This window comes from Lynx canadensis, chromosome C2 (assembly GCF_007474595.2).
Source record: "Lynx canadensis isolate LIC74 chromosome C2, mLynCan4.pri.v2, whole genome shotgun sequence".
Classification (NCBI taxonomy): domain Eukaryota; kingdom Metazoa; phylum Chordata; class Mammalia; order Carnivora; family Felidae; genus Lynx; species Lynx canadensis.
The window spans coordinates 26,491,060-26,511,091 of record NC_044311.2 but is presented as its reverse complement, the minus strand read 5'-3'; the positions used below and the strand labels follow the sequence as shown (position 1 = coordinate 26,511,091).

At 43.2% G+C, this 20,032-nt stretch overlaps 1 protein-coding gene across 1 annotated transcript in view; it reads right to left on the bottom strand.

Moving 5' to 3' along the window:
• The window catches only part of COL6A5 (collagen type VI alpha 5 chain), a 93,672-nt gene extending 74,784 nt beyond the window's left edge, over nucleotides 1-18,888 (bottom strand). Inside the window, exons 1-5 of the mRNA XM_032594669.1 lie at nucleotides 18,814-18,888; nucleotides 16,774-17,376; nucleotides 12,094-12,714; nucleotides 5,579-6,139; nucleotides 1,938-2,492 (exon numbers count right to left, since the gene is read on the bottom strand). Of these exons, the coding sequence (XP_032450560.1) occupies nucleotides 1,938-2,492; nucleotides 5,579-6,139; nucleotides 12,094-12,714; nucleotides 16,774-17,376; nucleotides 18,814-18,874 (2,401 nt within the window). The 5' untranslated portion in view covers nucleotides 18,875-18,888. The remainder of the gene's footprint in view (nucleotides 1-1,937; nucleotides 2,493-5,578; nucleotides 6,140-12,093; nucleotides 12,715-16,773; nucleotides 17,377-18,813) is intronic.
• Between the last annotated feature and the right edge of the window lie 1,144 nt (nucleotides 18,889-20,032).

The following is a 20,032-nucleotide window of genomic DNA, read 5'->3' as shown; positions in this document are numbered from 1 at the left end:
TCAGCTTCTGGTCGGCTAACTTTCCCAAACGCACCATGCCTCTCGGCATTCATTTGTGCTCCTTCTCCTGATCTCCTGAGTTAGAACCCAGAAAGGTCCCAAGTAGGGAGAGCTAAGGCCCCTATCCCCTCATCTCAGCCCTAAGCTCTCCTCCACATCAGAAGCCAAGTGACCACTCTGGATAGGTCTCCAAAGTATGGGATTTCTCTCCCCTTTTTTTCTTCCCTCAGTAACTTAAGCATATGCCTTTTGGACTTTCACTTTCTCCACTTTCTACCTATATATGGTAACTCCAATCCTTATTTCTGGCAATGAGGTCTCAAATTCTCAAGCCTAAGATGCAATGGAACCTGAGGCAATGACCCACCAAAATTTAGTGATTAGTCATGACTTGAGGTTTATGAGTCGATCTAATGTGTAAGCCAGGGAAATTTCACCTTATGCTATAGAAAGGGCCTCCACCAACATTATATTTATCAAAATGAAGAAATGCCAAGAAAAGCCCCATGGATTTCAAAGGTGGGGATGTGACCTTAAGATAAACCTTTCTTAGAATGTCTCAACATTACTAAGAATTTGGCAATCATTGCCATTTTTTTTTTTTTTTTTTAAGCAGGCTCACATTCAGCGTGGAGCCCAATGCGGGGCTTGAACTCACAACCCTGAGATCAAGGCCTGAGTTGAGGTCAAGAGTTGGATGCATGGGGCGCCTGGGTGGCTCAGTCGGTTGAGCGTCCGACTTCGGCTCAGGTCATGATCTCACAGGTTTGTGAGTTCGGGCCCCACGTCAGGCTCTGTGCTGACAGCTCAGAGCCTGGAGCCTGTTTCAGATTCTGTGTCTCCCTCTCTCTACCCCTTCCCCGTTCATGCTCTGTCTCTCCTCTGTCTCTCAAAAATGAATGAACGTTAAAAAAAAAAAAAAAGAGTTGGATGCTTAACCAACTGAGCCACCCAGGCACTTAACAAATCATTGCCATTTTAACTAAGCTGTTAAGAGAGAACTCACAGCGCCACTGTCTAAAACTCAGACTCAGACCAAGACATTTTGTTTGTTACCTTTGTAAAGATTTCTCACACATAATTCTGAATAATATAGTCCAAAGGTCTCTATGTTGCTAGGGGAACAACATACAACAAATTTACTAATATTTCAGCATGTTCTCTTAGTGGTGCCCAAAAAACAGGTAACAGCACGTGGTAGATTTAAAAGCACAGGTGTTTTTAGTCTTACATGTGTATTTATAGCAACTTCTCTATTAAGAGCCATTAAAGTTGATGGACTCAAACTGAAGATTTGCTCAACACAAGTTTTAAAGTACGACAGTTCGTGAGATAAAATGATCCCAAGCAATCATTTTTAAAAAGTAACAACTTGAAATTTTCCAAAACGATAGATACATGAAAAGCAAATGTAAACTATCTCTCTGATAGTGGTGAAGAAGAAAAATGCAAAAGCATGAAAATACACACTATATCTTTAAAATACAGGGGATATTTAGGGGGTTATGCTTAGGACACTGGATTTAATTTAACTAAGAGGAAGATGAATTTGTGTCTCTAATTATTTACTATTTGACACTGGTTATTGGTAGGCCAGGAACAATTCTGGGGAATCATTTGAGATTAAAAATTGGCTCTGAAAAATCTAGGTATGGACGTAGTTAAAAATGTGGAAGTTCGATAAGAAATTCTGAGAACCTGTGGGAATATACTTGAAGTCACCACAGCCAGACTATTTTGTCACCAAACTAGAGGGCAAAATTGTTAAACTGGAATATCCCTGGAGGTTACAGGTGTTTCCACAACACAGACAAGACAAGACTGAAACTTAACACTAAAGTCCAGATACAGTCCAAGCCCGTGGTACAGCCCACTGCTCATCCCATGAAGTCAACAGCTCATGCCCTTGAGTCCTGAAGAGTAACAGTGTCACTTACCGTGGAGAGCACATACACGAAAAATGAGTTCGTTTTCTATTGCATTTAGATCATCAAACTTCTCGACTTGGAAGACCAGCTTGCCATCCCCACTGATCTCCTCCAGCTCCATCCTGTTGGCGCCATATACTCCCACAGAGAAGATGATGACACCGCTGTCCCGTAGTGCTTTAGCAGGTTCTCTCACAGAATCTTGTGCCTCTCCATCCGTGATGAGGATAAGAAACTTTTTGACCCCAACACGGGCCCCCTTGGTGGGGGTGAAGTATTGAGCTACAAAGGTTAGTGCACTTCCAGTCAAAGTGTTACTGTTGATGTAAGACATTCTGTCTACTGCATCAGCAATTTCTTTTTGTGCAAAGTATTTATTAAGCTGGAATTCTTCCTGATTATAATTACTGAACTGAACGACACCAATCTGAGTTTTGTCTGGACCAATTTTAATCTTCGCTAATAGATTTTTCATGAAGGTTTTCATTTTTCCAAAATTTTCATATCCAATACTGCCAGAACTGTCCACCAGAAACATGATGTCAGCCTTCATGTCTTCACATCCTGCGCGTTGTCAAAAAGACCAGGTTGATGTAATTTTCAAAACACAGAGAAGCAGCAAGCAAGAAAGAAATGCATTAGTCAGAAAACATCAAAAATTAACTCAAACACCTGCTATTGTATTTGAAAATTTTATCTGCTTCTATAGTAGAGGCCTGTTGACCAGGACCCAGAATCAGAAATCTACTGAATATTATCCAACAAGTTTTAAGAGAAAATGCAACTTCCAAAGTGTATATTCATTCACCCATGCATCATTCATTTATGCATAGTTCATTCATTCATAATTCTTGAGGTGTATGAAATGCCAAGTATCAGGTTATGTGTTAAAGGATGTGATGGTGATCAAAAAAAGGAATAAGAGAAAAGGTAATCAATTCCCTATGTCCATAGGACTAATATTTCTGGGTTTTATGTATAATCTCGAAACAAAAAATTCTAAGCAATCTTTACACAGCCTTATTTTCTGGGATAATTTACACTGATTTGATAAACACTATGAATCAGTATTAGAAACCGGGGTGAAAAACTTTTACTAGAAATAGTAAGTACATTAGTAAGCACATATCCATTCAACATGGATGTATAAATAAAGGATCATTCCTGTATACCTAAAGTTTGTAGATTTTCTACTGGTTAGAAATGGACATATGTGTGTGTGTGTGTACACAAAGAAGACCAATTTCTATAAGCCATAGAAAAAAATGGTGTTATTAATTCATGATACAGGTGTGTGTGTGTGTGTGTATACAATGCAAATATACTGTCATTAGCATGTATCTCCTTAGTCTTAACCCTTTGCTCTACCTGCTATCACTGCCATTCTCTTAGCAGTCCTTCCCTTCACTCTCACAGAGTCTATCCCATACTATTTGAAAATGAACAATTAGCATTAGTCAAAGAAGAATAAGACAATGCTTATTATTTTTTAATAACCTGTGTAAGGACAACCAGGGAGCATTAAAGCCACCATGTAAGATCCAAGCTGCCTGAGGCCATCTTGAAAGTCATAGATAGAGAGGTCATTAAAGATGTTTGTGGCCTTGGCAAGGCCCCACTGCTGTGAAGTGTGGAAGCCTCTCCTCCATGAAACGTGTAAAAGGAGTAGACTTTTACATGTGGTTTGGTATACCCCCTTAGATCTGCTTGTGACAAGATTATTTCCTGTCCTCTAATATCTGGTCTCCCATTCTTCCATGCCGATATAATTTCAGCTAGACAGATGACTGACTGTCCAGGTAAGTATCACTTTTCTAGCCTTCCTCGAAGCAGATGTGGCCCTGTGACTACGTTTTTCCAATAGACAGGAGCAGAAGTGATTTGGCCACTTCTGGGTCTTAACATTAAAACAGGGCAGTGTGATGGGCTCCCCTGGCTCTTTCTCCCTTTCCACAAGTGCAAGGTGAAGAGAACCGGAGCTTCACCGTTGACCTAAAGATGGGAGCTGTATGCTGAGCCTGCAAGAGCCTCTCTGCTAAATTTGCACCCTGCTCCCCCTGGACTGTTATGCAAGACAGAAATAATATTCTGTGTTGTGTAGTTTGGGATCTTTTTGTTATGGCCTCTTATCTTGTCCCCTAAGCAATAGGTACAATGTGTCTCATTCCGTCTGCATCTGCCCTGAAACTAGTCAGTGTTTTTCTAGGCCCGAAGGCTTTGGTTCCTTAGCTTTCCTGCCTCTCTCTATTCACCATCTTATGGATCATCTCCTTGTCCACAGCTTGTCTCCTCTTCCAGGTGTGCCAATGTTCAGGCACCTCAAGTGCAACCCCCTGACCTACAGGAGATGTGCCGTACCTCCTCAGATTGGCCCAGCGCTGTCTCCCTCGGAGTGACCGAGATACAATCTACTTTATGTTTCCTGGAACCCTTTTACTTTTCTTTGCGTCATCCCCAGGAAATTCTGGGGAACTTTTTACTCTTGTACTCTTTCTAGAGCATCCTGAAGACCCAACTCTACTACTGTCTGTAACAGGGAGAACAATGAACAATAATGTGATTTAGGATTTTGCTGTGAGCTCTGCTGATTTATCTTTGGATTTTAGTGACTCACAACATTCCAGAATGTTCACTTTTGTAAGTTCAAATAAATGGAAATCCTTCTCTTTTTCTCAGCAGTGACTTTAGCCAACTTGTGCAGTAGCTAATTTTTATGTAGCACTAAGTGCCCACGTGCATTTTTCTAAGTGTTCCACATGCCTTATCACCTTCAAGCTTCACCTGGAAGCTAGGCCTACCCTCAGTGATTAAGGCAGGTGGACAGTAAGTGAACTATTCAAGGTCCACAGCTAATATAGCTGGGGTTTGAACTTTACCTCATTGACTCCAGCATCCTTTATCTTAACCAATAAGGTAACATGCCTCTCAGCAGACAAAATTTTCATGTGCTAATATTAGCAAACCAACACATACCATCTTCAGTTAGTAAGTCGCTGCTCCTAATAAGAGGAATCACGATCGGGTACAGGTATTTGCAAATTGTTCTTCCTAACTTTACTTACGTAATTTTAGTCTGAACGAAAATGCAAATACGTGTTTCTGGTACAGATAAAAATAAACAATTGTTATATGTGTACTAGATAAGCATTCATAATAGAGGAATGATGGTTGATGTTTCTTATGCTAAACCTATAAGGATTCTAGGATGTAGGTGTTACCCTTGCTTTATAGATGAGGAAGTCTGAAGGTCAAGCAGGAAAGTGGTTGAATCCTAACCTACTCAAAGCCAGAGCCCATTTTCTTTCCATGTACTCATCTGCTTCAATTAGTGCGCACACACACACACACACACACACACACACACACTCTTACATGCCATACTGGTGGGCTTTGTCAAGGCCACAATACTCTTAGCAACCTTCCTGCTTACGACCCCCAAGATGGCCTCAGGGCATCTGTCTGTGGAGGGCTTCTCCAATCTTGGCAACTGGTTTAAAGTAAGGGGCTGAATCCTCCGTGGTGAGAAAGGAAGTTAGCAACAATGTTAACCAGAAAACTGGTCACAACACTCCTGGTCTCAGCCTGGCTATCAGCCTGCAGGAAGCAACCCATGAGGGTGCAGAGAATAAAGCCTTCTTTGTTTTGCTCACCTTTTTCAGTGCAGATTCTGCGAACAACTTCATTTTTTATTCTCTTTAAAGAATCAAAGTTCTGCCCAAAGTTAACCCTTTCTTCCTCCCCAGCAATTTGTTGGAGTTCTTCTTTGTTAGCCTCCCCAATGCCAACCGCATGAATGGTGATTTGTTCAGCCCTTAATCTCTCGGCAGGCTTCAGGACTTCATCCCTGGACTTCCCATCAGTCAGCACAATGAGATAATTGGGAACACTGCTTGTCCTACGCTTCTTTCCCTCTTTTATTATTTGCAGCATGAAATCCAGGGCTTTCCCAGTATCTGTGTTTCCGTTGAGTTGCTTGATGTTCAGAACAGCCTTTCTTAAATCCACATTATTAGAATTGTCATTGATGTGAAACTCCACTTTTATCTTATCTGAATACTGTACAGCTCCAACTTGGACTTTGTCTGGGCCAATGCTGAACATTTCTGTCACTGCCAAAATAAATTCCTTCATCTGCTCAAACCCCGTTCTGTTTATGCTAGTTGAGCCATCGATGAGGAAATAGATATCAGCCTCTTTTGTATCCACACAGCCTGAAAAAAAAAAAAAGTGGAAAATGCATTCTTTGTTAATTACAGAAATATCTGGAGAGAAGTTTGCAAGAGGGTTTGTAGAGGAACACGAGGCTGTGAAGGTTCTAGAGAATGAGAACTCTTCATCATTTACGCAGAGACTGTCTGCTTCATCGAGCCTGTTCATGCCCATTTTCTCCTTTGAAATTCACAACAACCTGGTGGGAAATTGCAACAGAGTGACACCTAGTACTTTGCCTGAGGTCACACTGCAAGTTAATTAAAAGGCAGGACCAGATTCCCAAGTCTCCAGGCTGTAAGTTAAATTGTTTGTATAGTATTGACACCTGCCTTTTCAGACAGTTTTATGCCTTATCATTTCCCGAGAAATGCAATGGAGGAGAGGACCTGCTGCTCTTACTTCCTCAATATCCTCTTTTCCCCAGAGCAACTAGAACACTATATTTAAAACTAGAGCCAGGGGCACCTGGGTGGCTCAGTCAGTTGAGCATCTGACTTCGGCTCAGGTCATGATCTCACGTCTGTGAGTGTGAGCCCTGCGAGTGTGAGCCCCGCGTCGGGCTCTGTACTGACAGCTCAGAGCCTGGAGCCTGCTTCGGATTCTGTGTCTCCCTCTCTCTCTGACCCTCCCCCATTCATGATCTATCTCTCTCTGTCTCAAAAATAAACAAACAGGGGCGCCTGGGTGGCGCAGTCGGTTAAGCGTCCGACTTCAGCCAGGTCACGATCTCACGGTCCGTGAGTTCAAGCCCCGCGTCGGGCTCTGGGCTGATGGCTCAGAGCCTGGAGCCTGTTTCCGATTCTGTGTCTCCCTCTCTCTGCCCCTCCCCTGTTCATGCTCTGTCTCTCTCTGTCCCAAAAATAAATAAACGTTGAAAAAAAAAATTAAAAAAAAAAAATAAACAAACATTAAAAAAATTTTTTTAAACTAGAGCCAGATCATATTACTCTCCTACTTATATGGTTTATCATTGCATTTAGAATTTAAAAATGGCCTGAACTTTCTCCCTGTTTTTCTCTCAGATCCTATTTCGAGCAATTCTTCATCTTACTCGCTGTGCTCCAACCACGCCAGGCTGCTTTCTGTACTCTGAATGTGCCCCAGGGCTTTTGTACTTGCCCTCCTCTCTCTTGCTGGAATATTCTTCTCCCTAAACATTCACATAGCTGATTCCTTCTTATCTCATCATGGATATACCAACTCAAATGTCAGTTCTTCAAAAAGGCATTCTCTTCCCCTCTAGCTAAAGCACATTGGTCATCGTCTACCCTATTACCCTCTCTATTTTCTTTATGATAGCCATACTTTTTGAAGTTATCTTACTCATTTTTTCATGAGCACAGACTGCTTCCTGCCAGAGTGTCCCCATGAGGGCAGAGATTGTCAACTTCTCTGCTTCTACCCAGTATGCCTGGTCCATCGCAAGATTTCAACCAAAAATTTTAAATGAAAGAACTCTGGGTGGCTTAGTCAGTTGAGCATCCAACTTCGGCTCAGGTCATGATCTCGCGGCTCATGGGTTCAAGCCCTGCATCAGGCTCTCTGCTATGACCATGGAGCCTGCTTCAAATCCTCTGTCTCCCTCTGTCTCTCTCTCTGCCCTGCCTTTCCCTTCCCTGCTTAGATGTGTACTCTCTCTCTTTCTCTCTCTCTCAAAAATAAACATCAAATAAATAAATAAATACACTCTCAATGTTCCTTCCTTTCTTGTTCCTTCCTCAATGTTTCTTCCTTTCTTAAAGCCCTGGAACAAAGTAAAACATGCTTTAACTTTACTAATAGTCTATTTATAACTCTATCAATTACTCATTGCAATTGGGTAGGAGAAAAAGCATAATTTAAAAATTTAGATTATTTACACAGTTATCTGGTTGAGTGTGTTGACAGATCCTTAAAATACAAGACTATTTAGGTATTTCAGAAATAGTTTCTTTATTCACAACTTTTTGGTAATTTATAGCTATTGACACTACTTTAGGCCATAGGGAGTTGGTCCCTAAGAAATCAGAAATACTGGAAATAAGTTTGGACCCGAGAATTAAACTATGAAATTGACATATAAAATATTAGGAGGAAGATAAGCAGTTATCTGCAAAAGACAGGGTTGATCCCAGGCCAGCAAAACCTGATATCAATAAAGATAGATTGATTTATATAAACCTAATGAAGAAGAATGAGGTGTTCTCCAGAAGAAAGATAGTGGTGATCAGCAATGAAGGAGGAAAACAATATGAGTCACAGTGGGCAACCAAGGCAATGCCCATGCAACCCCCCCCCCCAGAACTGTATTGTCCAATATACTAGCTACTAGTCAGATATTACTATTAAAAGGTAAACTGAAGCTACTTAAAATTAAATAAAATTCAAAAATCAGCTCTTTAGTTGCACTAGCTATATTTTTAGTGATTAACAGCCCCAAGTGGCTAATACCTATCATATCCAACAGTGTAAATACAGAATACTGTCATTATCACAAAACGTTGGCTAGACAATGTCAAAGAAGAATGTGTCCCCTGGCCCAAGGTCTCACCTGTACAGTTATACAGAGAGACAGAGAGAGAAATCTACATATTTGACTTTATTTTTTTAAATATTTTATTTTATTCTTCTTTTTTTTAATGTTTACTTATTTTTTAGAGAGCGAGCAAGCGAGCAGGGATGGGCAGAGAGAGAGGGAGATACACAATCTGAAGCAGGCTCCAGGCTCTGAGCTGTCAGCACAAAGTCTGCCACGGGGCTGGAACCTACGAACTCTGAGATCATGACCCGGGCCGAAGTTGGACGCTTAACCAACTGAGCCACCCAGGTGCCCCTGAATATTTGACTTTATTTTTTTTTAATTTTTTTTTTAACGTTTTATTTATTTTTGAGACAGAGAAAGACAGAGCATGAGCAGGGGAGGGTCAGAGAGAGAGGGAAACACAGAATCTGAAACAGGCTCCAGGCTCTGAGCTGTCAGCGCAGAGCCCAACGCGGGGCTCGAACTCACGGACCGTGAGATCATGACCTAAGCCAAAGTAGGACGCTTAACTGACTGAGCCACCCAGGCGCCCCGCCATCACTCTTTTTTCTATACATCAGTCTCTTGGTTTGATTAATGTGAGCGTCTCCTTGATTCAATGAAGTTTGATTTTAAAAAACTGGATACGTACTACGTGACAGATGTGGTGGATACAGTAACGAAGTCAACGTAGATTGGTTCTCTGTGTTTTACCGTTCTGAAACTACAAAGCCGGCACCACACTCCAGACCATGGCAAAGTCTCTAAGGTTGAGGTTCTTAAACACTGCTAACAGAAGTTCAAAGGGCGGCTTACTAAAATGCAAGTGCCCAGGCCCTACTCTGACACTAATTCATTAGATTTCGGGTAGGGCTTGGGCCAATGAACTAGTGATAAACTCCCCCAGGACACTCTGGTAAGTTTACAGCAGATGCTGTTGGTGCTTAGCCTGTATCCCCTCAAGCCCTTCACCACATTTGTGCCCACTGGCTCCCAGGGCTTTCTCTCTAACGGCTAGTACCTAGGGCTGTTTATGGGTGGGTTGCTCTCAGGTTCCTGGAACCCTCTTGCCAGGGGCTTGAAGAAGTGCCTGGAAATTTACATTCTCTCATGTGCTGGAATATAAATTCTCTAGCTACTCTGCCCCCTGACAGGAGCAATTCTAAGGTTTAACCCACATTGTCCCTAGGATGGCCCTGTGGAATTGAATTCCCTGAATTCCCTGAATTCTCCAGGGAACTTGGCTTATCGTCCTTCCCCTCCTGGTCCCAACTCTCCCTTTCCTAACAATCTCCAGTTTTCCCTGGATATATTTTCTAATCAAAATCTATCCATTTCACATGAATCCTTGTCTGGCATCTACTTCTGAGGAACCCAACCTAAGTCAAGTACCAATATTTGAGAGCCATTGAATTAACAAGAAGCCATCTACTGGAGGCCTTATGGAGGATAGCTATCCCCCTTGGATGGCCCTTGCCATTAGCCTTGGTCCCATACCTTCCCATTTAGAATTTCTTTTTTTAATTTTTTTAATGTTTATTTTGTATTTTTGAGAGACAGAGAGAGAGAGAGGAGAGAGAGAGAGAGAGAGAGAGAGAGAGAGAGAGAGAGAGAGAGCACGCGCACAAGCAGGGGAAGGGCAGAGAGAGAGGGAGACAGAGAATCCGAAACAGGTTCTAGGCTCTTAGCTGTCAGCACAGAGCCCAACACAGGCGCTCGAACCCACGAACCATGAGATCATAACCTGAGCCAAAGTTGGACACTTAACTGACTGTCACCCAGGCACCCCCATTTAGAATTTCTGTAACAAAAATAAATGTGACCATTTTTTTGGTCACATCATTTCAAACTCTCTAAGAGAGGCCACACTACACATCCCCCCTATGCCCTAATAGTTCATACTAGACCAAGGTGACTGCCACTCTGAGCCGCTTCCCCACATGTCACTTAGGAGGTAACAGAGGACTTGTTTCTTGCTGCTACGTATACGGGCCACAGAAAATCCAGGGCCAGCCCAGGATGCATTCTTAATAAACCTTCAATTGACTTGTAGGAGTTTAAAATTAGCCTTCAATGTCATTGGAAGATTACAATTCTTTTCCATGCGAATGCTGCCAAATTACAATTTAGGTGCGACACGTGACCAAGTTCTGGCCTTTGGGATGTAAGCAGAAATGATGTGTGTAATTTTTGGAAATATCTTTGAAGAAAAGGAAACGGAAGCCTGACCTCTTCCTTCTCTTTTCTCGTTCTTGCTTGCTGGATGTGAGTGGGATGCCTAGAGCAATGATCTTGGACTATGTTCCTGGGAGTTAAAAACCACAAACAGCAATAAATAAATAAATAAATAAATAAATAAATAAATAAAAACAATAATGTTGAAAGAGACAGGGTCTCTGACTCTGTGATGTACCAGCTGTGTCTACCTACCTTAGGACTTATTGTGCAACAGAAAAAACAGTTTTATCCCGATTAAACCACTGCTGTTTTTATTTCTGTTAGTCACACCCAAATGTAACTGTGATTGATACAAGTTACCCAACTGTATATTCCTGCAGTGATACAGCAGCCATCAGCCACATGTGGCTATCAAAACTAAAATGAGTTCAAATCGGGGCGCCTGGGTGGCTCAGTCGGTTAAGCGTCCAACTTGGGCTCAGGTCATGATCTCAATGATCCATGAGTTCGAGCCCCGCGTCGGGCTCTGTGCTGACAGCTCGGAGCCCGGAGCCTGCTTCAGATTCTGTGTCTCCCTCTCTCTCTGCCCCTCCCCTGTTCATGCTCTGTCTCTCTCTGTCTCAAAAAATAAATAAATGTTAAAAAAAAAAAATTAGAAAAAAATAAAAATAAAAAAATAAAATGAGTTCAAATTAAATTAAATTTGAATTTCAGATCTTCTGTTACACTAGCCACATTTCAAGCGCTCAACAGTCACACGTGGCTAGTGACTGCCTTACTGGACATCACAGATGGAGAACATTTCCATCGCCACGGAAAGTTCTGTCGAACAGCACTAACATATACAAGGCTACACTACCTTTGAAAAACATACGTGTGTGTGCTTGTGTGTACGTAGCATAGAGAAAGAGAAGAAACTAAATGACATGAGAAATAAACGTTAAAATGGTTTTGTCTGGATGATAGGATTACAGATGATTTTATTTTCTTCATGTTCATCAATACTATCAAACTATTTTTTAACTAACACCTATTACTTTTTTACATTTAATTGCGGTACGACTTACACACTGAAGAATTCACGCGTTGTAACCTTTCAATGATTTTTGGTAAATTCATCAAGTTTTGCCACCACAACCAAAATCTAGTCTTGGAACATTTTCCTAACTACTCATGTTCCCTTAGCCAAGTACAGTCAGTTCTCGCTCCTGCCCTTGCCCTAGGCCACTACTCATAGTACTTTAATAACAAGAAAAGTATTTTTTAAAAACTTACCAGTTTTGTCAAGGTCCACTCGCTCAGCACGAGTAGAAATTTGGGACCAAATTTCATTCTGCAGCTTTTTCTGGAATTTCTTACTGTAAGTTTCCAAGTCGGCATAGGACTTGAGCACGGAAACCATCTGTCTCGGAGGGTAAGACACTATTTCTTCTAACTGGGTGTCGTTCGCCCCTTGGATGTTCACGGCAAACACAGTCACGTCCTGCATCCGAAGCCGCAGTGCGGCATCACGTACCGCGTCCTCTGAGGGTCTGTGAGTGACCAAGACTGCGATCTGAGGCACCCCCTCTGCCCTTCTGCTGCCAGCAGACTCTGAAAAGGCTTCTAGTCTCATCTTCTCAATGGCAGCACCAGCATTGGCTCTCCCCGTCCGGAGAGAAAGCTTCTGGATTTGCTGCTGAAATTCATCCTGGGTTGTGTTTGATTTTAGAAAAGAAATAGTCTCTGCTCTATCACTGTAACTCATAAGCCCGAGGCGCGTGCAGCTGAACCTCACATCCATGGAGGCAGTAATATTCCTCAGGAAATTCTGCAGGTTCCTTAAGTTTTGTCTGGTGCCCACTGACTCATCCACCAGGAACATGAGGTCAGCTAATGAATCTCTCTGACAGGTCACTGCGAAGGGAATAGGGAGAGAGAAAAAGTAGGAGGATGAGTACAAACCACCGGCCCAGAGCGAGAAGGGCACTTTACAGATTGTCAAAAGGCATTGGTGAAAATGGAGGCAGTCATGACAGATGTGGTTAGCACCGTTTTCTTTGAACGAACACCAGTTAAAATGCTGAAAAGAGTCACAAGGTGACGGACTTCGGAGTCTCTGCAATTATGTTCCTTCTGTCTGAAGAGTGCTTCTTACCAATTGTCCTATCAACCCCTCCACCACCACCCGTCTCAAGTGCTAGGATGCAGCGACGTGTTAACAGAAATATCTCTGACTTCAGGAAGCTCCTATTCTATGGGGAGGATAAATAACTAGGTTATCTTATTTCAGACAGTAATAAGCATCACGAGGAAATAAAACAAGTGAGTCAATCGAGTTACTGTTCTGGGGACATGGGATGAGGACTAACTTACCTGAGATACAAAGAAGTCAGGGAAGGCCTCTCTAAGAGGAGCACATTTGGGCTGAGATATGAATGAAGGGGATTCAGCCACGTGTTCTGAAGGAAGGGGGATTCTGGCAGAAGGAACAGTAGGAGGTGGGAACAAGAAGCCCAGAGTGGCTGGTGACGGTGAGGGGAACAATGATGGATGAGGTCAGAGAGACTAAGGGCCTGAATCATAGGGGAGTCACAGGATCTTATTTAAATCTTTAAAATATCACCCCAGTTGCTGAGGGTATTCAGGGATAGCCATTAAGAAACAATCACCCTAGTTCGGGAAAGAGACAATGTTTGTTGGACAAGGATAATAGCAGGTAAGATGGAACAACAGGGTAGTTTTGATACATGAATTAGAGGTAGAACAGAGAGGCCTTGATGATAGTGGGATGCTAGTGTTAAGAGATAAAGAAGAAGTGGTAAAAACTAGGTTTTTGGCACAAACAACTGAGTGGATATCGGTGGTCTCTTTTTCCAAGATAGGGAAGACCATAGGAAGAAGCTGCAAGGGGGGATTCAAGAGTACCATTTGAGACATGCTAAGTTTGGGACAGTTTTGAAGACACCAGGTAAGCAGTTGGTTGTATGAATCTGGAATCCAGGGAAGAGTACATCCTAAGCACAGAAAACACCTACTCCAGGTACAGGGGAAGGAACTACATCTGTGGAAAGTATAGCCAAGGGATAAGCTCAATCTTGCCAAAAGCTACCCGTTAGGATTGTGAGCTCTAGAAACCAGAAGATATGTCTTGCTTATCTCTATCCCTCCAGTACCTAGTACCTAGTGAAACTCAAATTAAAAGTAATTCTCATAAATCTGCCAAGGTACTCTGTACCCCGCAGAGTTGGCTAAAACAAACTCCCAGCATGACCTACTCAGGTTAGTATTCACTTCCAAATAGCTATCGATACTAATAATAGTAAACTGTGTTCCAAAAGCCATACAAGCCATCTCACCCATATCCAGGCAAGTACTATTTTTCTCATCTTATAGGTAAGGAAACTGAAGCTCAGAGGTTAAATAGCTTACCCAAGGCCCTTAGCAGGCAAGCCAGAGTTTGAAGTCATACCTAACTGACTCTGAAGTTCTTACCCTTAACCTCTAATGGCAATGATAGCATCCCGTCAAGCAAAACCTTGCGGTTGCAAAACTCCGTGAAGTAAATTTGGAGGATAATCAGCACACAGAACCCTCTGAGAAGGTGGTAAAACCCCCTGTTCTGCAGAGCACAGACTATACAGCCTCCTACAGGGCTGAAGGATCTCCAAGGCCTCCAGAATGGAGGATCATAGGAGGGTTTCTTCTCTGAAAAAAAGAACCTAAGTCATAAGATCTTGCTATTTCCCAAAGACAACAGGAGTGAGAGATCAGGGGAGTGGAAGGAAAGGGATTCCCTGGTGTCCCAGGAGCAACACTAACTGTGGCAGAACCTTGCAAAACTCACTAAAATCTTGGCAGGACTCACTAAAACCCATTTCCTCCTCTTGGGCAGCGAGCTAGACCTGACTTCTCAGGCTCACTTGCAGTTAGATGTGGCCATGGGACTAAGATCTGGATAATGAAACATGAGCAAAAATAAGCTGATCCCACAAGACCCTCCCATGAGTGGTTTTCTCCTGCCCACCAGCTGTATAACAAGGCCCAGGGTGCCTTGGAAGGTCATATGCGAAGACCGAAGAGCCACCACTAACCCAAGCACCCGAATAGACGAAAAACAACTAGTCACCTTGGGCACTGGCCCTATAATGTTACAATGGAAATAAACTTCCTACTATTCAGTGAGTCTGTTATTAAGGCCTGAACTGGTCTGACTACAAAACCAGGCCATCTGCAGAGCCATGGAATCCATAACGGTGGGGCGGAAAGGAAGTTTTGAGGTCATCCCAGCCCCCGTGTCTCACCAATGAGGATGCTGGTGCAAGGCTCAGAGAGATGACATCACTTCCCCAAGTTCGCACAGCCAGCTAGTGGCAGCATCTGGGACATCTGACCTTGTGTTCAGGGCACTTTGTACCGCACCAGGAAGCTTCCTTCAGTCTTAGAACTAGATAATTCCTGCTCAGAACGGCCCGTCATTGCCAACTGAGCACAGAGGCAGCCAGGAAAATCCATTTTGCTGGAATTCCTTCCTACCTGACTCTGGCAGGAGTCTGTCATTAGCACGGCATACTTACTGAGTGCCTCCCTGGAGCTGTGCACTGGCCGGCTCTGCCTGCTCATCAACACTGCAAGGGAAGCTTCCTATCTCGTTTTACTCGTTCCTTCCTAATGCTGTCTGGGATCACCTGCCAAGTAAACGATGTGTATTCAAGAGCCTTCTGCTTTGAGGCCTTCACTGAAGACACAAATAAGGCATTTTTCACGTGAGACATTATAAGTCACGGGGTCATAAGTATTCCTCCTTTTGGCCTAGGGGGTCAAGAACGAAAGCAGATGAGAAGGAGGCCTTCTGCATTTCTGTGCGAAATGCAGGGATTTCCAGGAGCTGACAGGAGTGCAGATGTGACCCCTGGTGGTTCTGGTGGATGGTTCTTAGAGAGAATCCCCTAGAAACAGCACCCCCCAAGGGAAACCAGCTGTAATGATTGAAGTAAGGTGTGGCCGTCAAGCAGCTGTGCACACAACAATCAACATGGATGATGGAGCCTTAGAGGAAGGCTCTGTGCTGCCACATGAGAAACTCTTGGTGGCTCTCAGAAAATTAGTTGCGGAGAATTTTATGTTGGGGGACGTGACAGCGAAGATGTTACATTATATAAGCAAATGTACTGAGTCAGTTCAACTTGAGCTATTAGTTGGCCTTATTCATAGCCATAACCTTGTCCGAGATATTTCCAATATTCCTTCAATTCAAAGATTCAGTCTACCGTAAGGTATACTATTATTTATGGCAGCACTCCAAAATTAAAAAAAAAAAAAAAAAAAAAAAAAAAAGCATTACTGCAAGACACATCCTAATGTCAAAAATGTGAAAATGTGAAAAAAAAAAATGTGTGTTTTACATGTGGAAAATATAGGCACAAAATGATTGCACGACTGAGAGAAGGAACGAGTCAAGCTCCTGGCTTTAGCAGGCCCTGATACTCGTTGGAGAGATTTTACTTGTAAGGAGAAAAAATCGTGCTGGAGGGGATAAGCCAACACAGCAAATGTAGGGCTCAAGACACTACTCTACAACCGAGGGTATCCTGTTCTCTGCCTCGTCTCATTCTAAAGTTACTGCTCCCGTTTAGTGTCGCTGCGTTATTAGCTAACGGGCGTTTTCGGGATACTTACTATGTGCCTCACACTGTGCCAGGACTGCGAGGGCCAAGAGAACAGACATAGAACTTACTTCTTTTTCTGGAAGAATTTCACCTATTCAATCATTAAGAAATAGAATCGTAGAATACTAAGAATAGAAATCACTGTCGGGCACAGTGTAGGCCCAAAGAATACGGAGACAAATATACGTTCCCAGTTCTGCCCTCAAGGTGCCACCAGTTCATGGGTGGAGGGGACCAACCCAGAAACGAGTAATTATTCACTATGGGAAGTGTTTCTGTCATCATCCTCAACCCAGGGCTTCCTCACCTTTCATATCAGCATCTGCCGCTCCGTCCCTGTACTGGGTCGCTTCCTTGATAATCTGCGTCATGTTTTGGGAAAACGCGCCCAGGTCCCTGACCGACCGAAGGTTGAAGTGAAACTGAGCCGTGGCCATGGCCTTCAGCTCCTCCTCAGAAGCTTCCTGCAGCCCCACGGAGATGATTCTCACCCCGTCTTCCCGCAGGGCCTTCGAGGCCTCTTCCACGTCGTCGTCCTCGGACGCCGCCGAAGCCAGGACCACCAGAATCGGGGGAAACTGCTTCTTGTCCCTCCCGCCGGCCGCTCCGGAGAAGAAGGTCCTGTGGGCCTCCCGGAGAGCGTTTCCTATCCGCAGGGAGCCGCCGATGAAGGCGAAGTTCTTCTTGAGGTGGTTCAGCATGGGGTTCCTGCTCTTGAAGGTGCTCAGCTGGAACTCACTGTGGAGCCGGTCGCTGTACTGAGCCAGGGCCACGCGGTACTTGTGGGCCTCGATGGGGAGACTGGTGATCATCTTGGTGATGAACATTCTCACAAAGGGGAAGGACTTGGTTCCCAGGTGGTCAGAGCTGTCCACCAGAAACACGACATCTGCAAACTCAGGGCCTGGCTCTGTCAAAATAAAATCGCAACAAAGCTAAACAAGGTGATTGTTCAGCCTTTACATTTTAGACCCCAGGACTCATTTGAGACTATGTCCTAAGTTATGAGTGACTCAGCATCCCAAGGGAAGTGTCTTCTGGAGGTCAAGCAGCAGAAACTATACTGGTTTTTGTGAAAACATCAAACAAGAAGACTTTTAGTAGTTAAGCAGTAAGTCTTTTGTTTCTCAACTCCGTACCAGAGACATCTTTTTCTTTTTGGTTGTGGAACCCCAAACTCTGATATTATACTAAAGAAAACCCCCAAAGTGGTCTGTGGACGAAGAGTAACTTTTATAAACCGTATCAAGTAAGCAGGTGTCTTGAGTTGGAGAGTTTAGGAGGGGGTGGGAGACAGGGATTGGGGGAGGGGCTTGATTGAGGGGAAGCAGGAGAAGAGCAACGCCAGATGTTTGCCTGATCTGAGAGGACTCCGGAGCATGTCGCTCTCTGAGGCGAGAGGGCCAGTCTGCTATATTCTTGTCTCGGTCAGTTATTGGCTGCAGACCATCCCCAGGAATTGCAGGGAAGGAGCAGAGGGCTACGGACCCAATCTCCTTCGTGAGCTGACTCTAGGAAAGCTAAGAGCAATTCTCCTCAGAAAGCGGGCCATGTCTGTGAGCTGTTGCAGGCAGTATTCACAGCAGCTGGGCCAGGAAAGGTGGGGGACGGGGTGCCAGCCTGATAAAGAGAGTTTGGGTCAGGGGAGGCGCCCCCAGCGTCTGCTTAGGCAGTCATGGCCAACCACCTCCACGCTGGAAATTTGTGCTGTGCTAGTAAACGCCTAACAACTGCTCTTTCAAAGTAACTCAGAAAATTGTCAGGAAATCCTAGGATGCAGACTGACCTACAAAACCAATGCACTGATTCTTTTTAAAAAAAATTTTTTTTAACGTTTATTTATTTTTGAGACAGAGAGAGACAGAGCATGAATGGGGGAGGGTCAGAGAGAGAGAGGGAGACACAGAATCCGAAACAGGCTCCAGGCTCTGAGCTGTCAGCACAGAGCCCGATGCGGGGCTCGAACTCACGGACCGTGAGATCATGGCCCGAGCCGAAGTCGGACGCTCAACCGACCGAGCCACCCAGGCGCCCCCCCAATGCACTGATTCTATGAGAGTCATAGAGACATGGAACACTGGGACCTAAGTAAATCACTGAATAATTAGAATTCTTCTAGCCAGGTGTAGCATAATTCATGCCTTTTACCCATGGCTCTTGGTCATCTTTGAGAGATTAAGTACATTTGATATTACATACCTCCAACTACAACTCAATGCCGTCTACTTTGACTTTTTAGTGAATAAGCAAATAAACCGTCTGTTTCTATGTATTAAAATAAACGTTCGTGAAGACATAAAAATGCTTATTTTTCCTAAATGACAATAAACGTAAAATATACTGGTACCTGGACTCTGATCTGCCAGTGTTTCAGTCCAAAGGATTAACATAAGTAGCAGGATCTTCATTTTGCTGGTGAAGATTTCTTGCTTTTATTCTGTAAGACATGTTATTTACAATATGAAAAATCTCATCGTAGAACAAGAAATAACTACCGGCAAATCTTGATTAGAACACAAATCGCTGGGAGCAAGTACTTGTCAAGTAATGTCAGGTGTGATTAAAACACTCATTAAGCATGTGGAGTCGTTATTGAAAATAAAGAATGCTAACGTTTGCTGAGTCCTCATCATGGCTTAGCTACTTTTCTCAGTGCTGTATGAGTATCATCTAATTTAATCTCCACAACAGTCCTAAGGGGAGGGACAAATACTATGACTAGGTGACAGATGAGGAGACAGGCACAGAGGGGCTTGGCAAATGGTAGATCCAGGATCCTAACCCAGACAAGGTGACGGCAGAGTTCAAGCTCTCAACCACCATATGCCTTATACAAAGGCTGTGTCCTCACAAATCACATATTCTTTACCCTCTATCTTTATGTCAACAATGACTATTATATATGTTCACAACTCGGCTGAAAAAAGCCAACGGCCACCCATGTCTGTTTCTTCACAAAACCCTTGTGAAAAGAGTTCTTTCATTTACAGAGAAACTCAGCTTTACAAATGATTTTAACCTCAGCGTTTCTCTCCAGGAAGCTCACAATCAATCAGAAATCATGATTTCACAATCTTTTAGAAATTCTGCCAATTCAGAGTTGTTCTTTACACTGATGAGAAGAGATCAAATGACCAATAGGCAAAAACAGAGCTGCCTTAAATGAGATACCAAAGGTATAAAGGCTCTGTTATTTTTTTCTAGAGTTGACTTTCCCAGCAGTTCTTTTGAAATTGCTGACAATGAAGGAAGACTGAGAATCATTGGAAGCTAGATTTGAAAGAGAACTGATAAATCATTTAGACTAAACCTTTATTTTGCTAAGGATGGCCACTAACAAAGCTCCCTAGTAGTCAGTGGCTGAATCATGTCAACAATGACTTCTAAATCTATGTTCATCATATTCTAAGATACCATATACTTTTCTTATTCATTAATTTTAGTATGGAGATATAATTTCCGTAAGATTTACCCTTTTAAAGGGTTCAATTCATTATGTTTTGGTGTATCACAGAATTTGTATCCATCATCACTAATTTCATAACATTTTCATGATCCCCCAAAAG